The 1,480-nt window shown below is 49.4% G+C and overlaps 1 protein-coding gene across 1 annotated transcript in view; it reads left to right on the top strand.

The window, feature by feature from the left end:
* LOC101849634 overlaps nt 1–1,480 on the top strand; it is a gene marked incomplete at its 5' end in the record, with an annotated part of 13,072 nt that overhangs the window by 2,847 nt on the left and 8,745 nt on the right. Inside the window, 2 exon segments of the mRNA XM_005104808.3 lie at nt 269–355; nt 1,265–1,412. Coding sequence (XP_005104865.2) covers nt 269–355; nt 1,265–1,412 — 235 coding nt within the window.

The following is a 1,480-nucleotide window of genomic DNA, read 5'->3' as shown; positions in this document are numbered from 1 at the left end:
TCTCCAATTTCCCTCTCCTCCCCAATATCCCCCTTATCTCTTCCACGAATCTCCATCTCTTTCTTTCTTCAACCTCCCCCATCTCTCTCCCCCACCTCTCTCTCCAATCTGCCCATCTTTCCCCACTCTCGCCCCTATCTCTCCTCCTCCCTCCTCCTCCCTCCACCCCTCTCTCCTCCTCTCTCCACCACTCTCTCTCCTACTCCCTCCACCCCTCTCTCTTCTCCCCCCCTCCGTGACAAAACTAACCAGTGGTCACTCTCCACAGACTGGTGTGGCTTGCTGCTATACTGGGTGTGGCCTCCCTGGTCATCTTTGAACTGGTCCAGGTGATGAGACAACGGCAGACCTACAGGTAGGCTCTACTTGTACAAAGACAGACCTACAAGTAGGCTCTATATGGTGGCTTTTAACCCTATCCGTACGTCGTGTTTTACTATCGTATCCATACGACGTGGGGAACTCTGTTCCACCACTTAACCATATCCGTACGTCGAGTTTTACTATCGTATCCATACAACGTGGGGAACTCTGTGCCACCATTTAAACACAAGGGGGCTATCCCAAAAAATGCTGTTTTGGGAAAATCGAAGGTAAAGTTTTTGGATCTTTGTTCAGTTTCTTTAAAAGACAAGGAGAGTTTTCTCTATTACGAAACAAATATAAACACCACTGAAACCAAACTTCTCCTATTGGTGGGGCAATGCCCACTTTTGGTGTAGGTCAAGATTTCTGGAAACCCAAAAAATCTGGGTTAGTCCGCTTGTCCTTAAAAGTGACCACATGTACAACGACAGACCTACATGAGGGGGCTCTCGTGGTCCAGAGGTTAAGGTGTTCGCTTCCCATTCGGTTCGAATACGGATAGCGACGGAAAATTTATTCTCTAACAATGTTCTGTCGTCTGCTTTCGTCTCCACTTTCTGACTCCACCCCTCACCTCCTTTGCCCCCTCCTCTGGGCTCCTGACTCTTTCTGCAGCCTTTCTACTGCTTCTACTTAGCTCCTTCTTACTACTGTCTTTCATCCACACCCCTGATATTATGGTTGGTAAGATCTCCACCTAGCCTTCACCTTCAAGCGCGAAAAATCTCGGAGGTCCCGTGTGCAAGTTGTGCACGGTAAAGATCCCTTGCTGGTCCAAAATTGATATTACTAGGCTACGGCCGCCACTCGGGCAAAGTTCAAAATTTCCTTCCAACTGAAAATGTTTGGTGAGTCCCGCGCGCTCAAAAATGACGTCACCACTGTCTGTGTTCCCCAGTTTTTCAAGCAGCATTAGGTCCCAGCCAGAGGAACGCCTGCCTTTTCCCGCCGTGACTGTGTGTAATCTGAACCCGTACAACCCAGCACAGATAGCCGACAGTCTAGCTGCCAACCACTCCGCTGTGCTGAGGGGCTTTTTGCGGGAGGTAGGAGAAGTGTGTGTGTGTAGGTGTGTGTGTGTGTTTGTGTGTGTTTGTGTGTGTGTGTGTGTGTG

Source organism: Aplysia californica, unplaced genomic scaffold (assembly GCF_000002075.1).
Source record: "Aplysia californica isolate F4 #8 unplaced genomic scaffold, AplCal3.0 scaffold00437, whole genome shotgun sequence".
NCBI classification, from domain to species: domain Eukaryota; kingdom Metazoa; phylum Mollusca; class Gastropoda; order Aplysiida; family Aplysiidae; genus Aplysia; species Aplysia californica.
The sequence above is the reverse complement of the archived record's forward strand: the minus strand, read 5'-3'. Positions and strand labels throughout refer to the sequence as shown.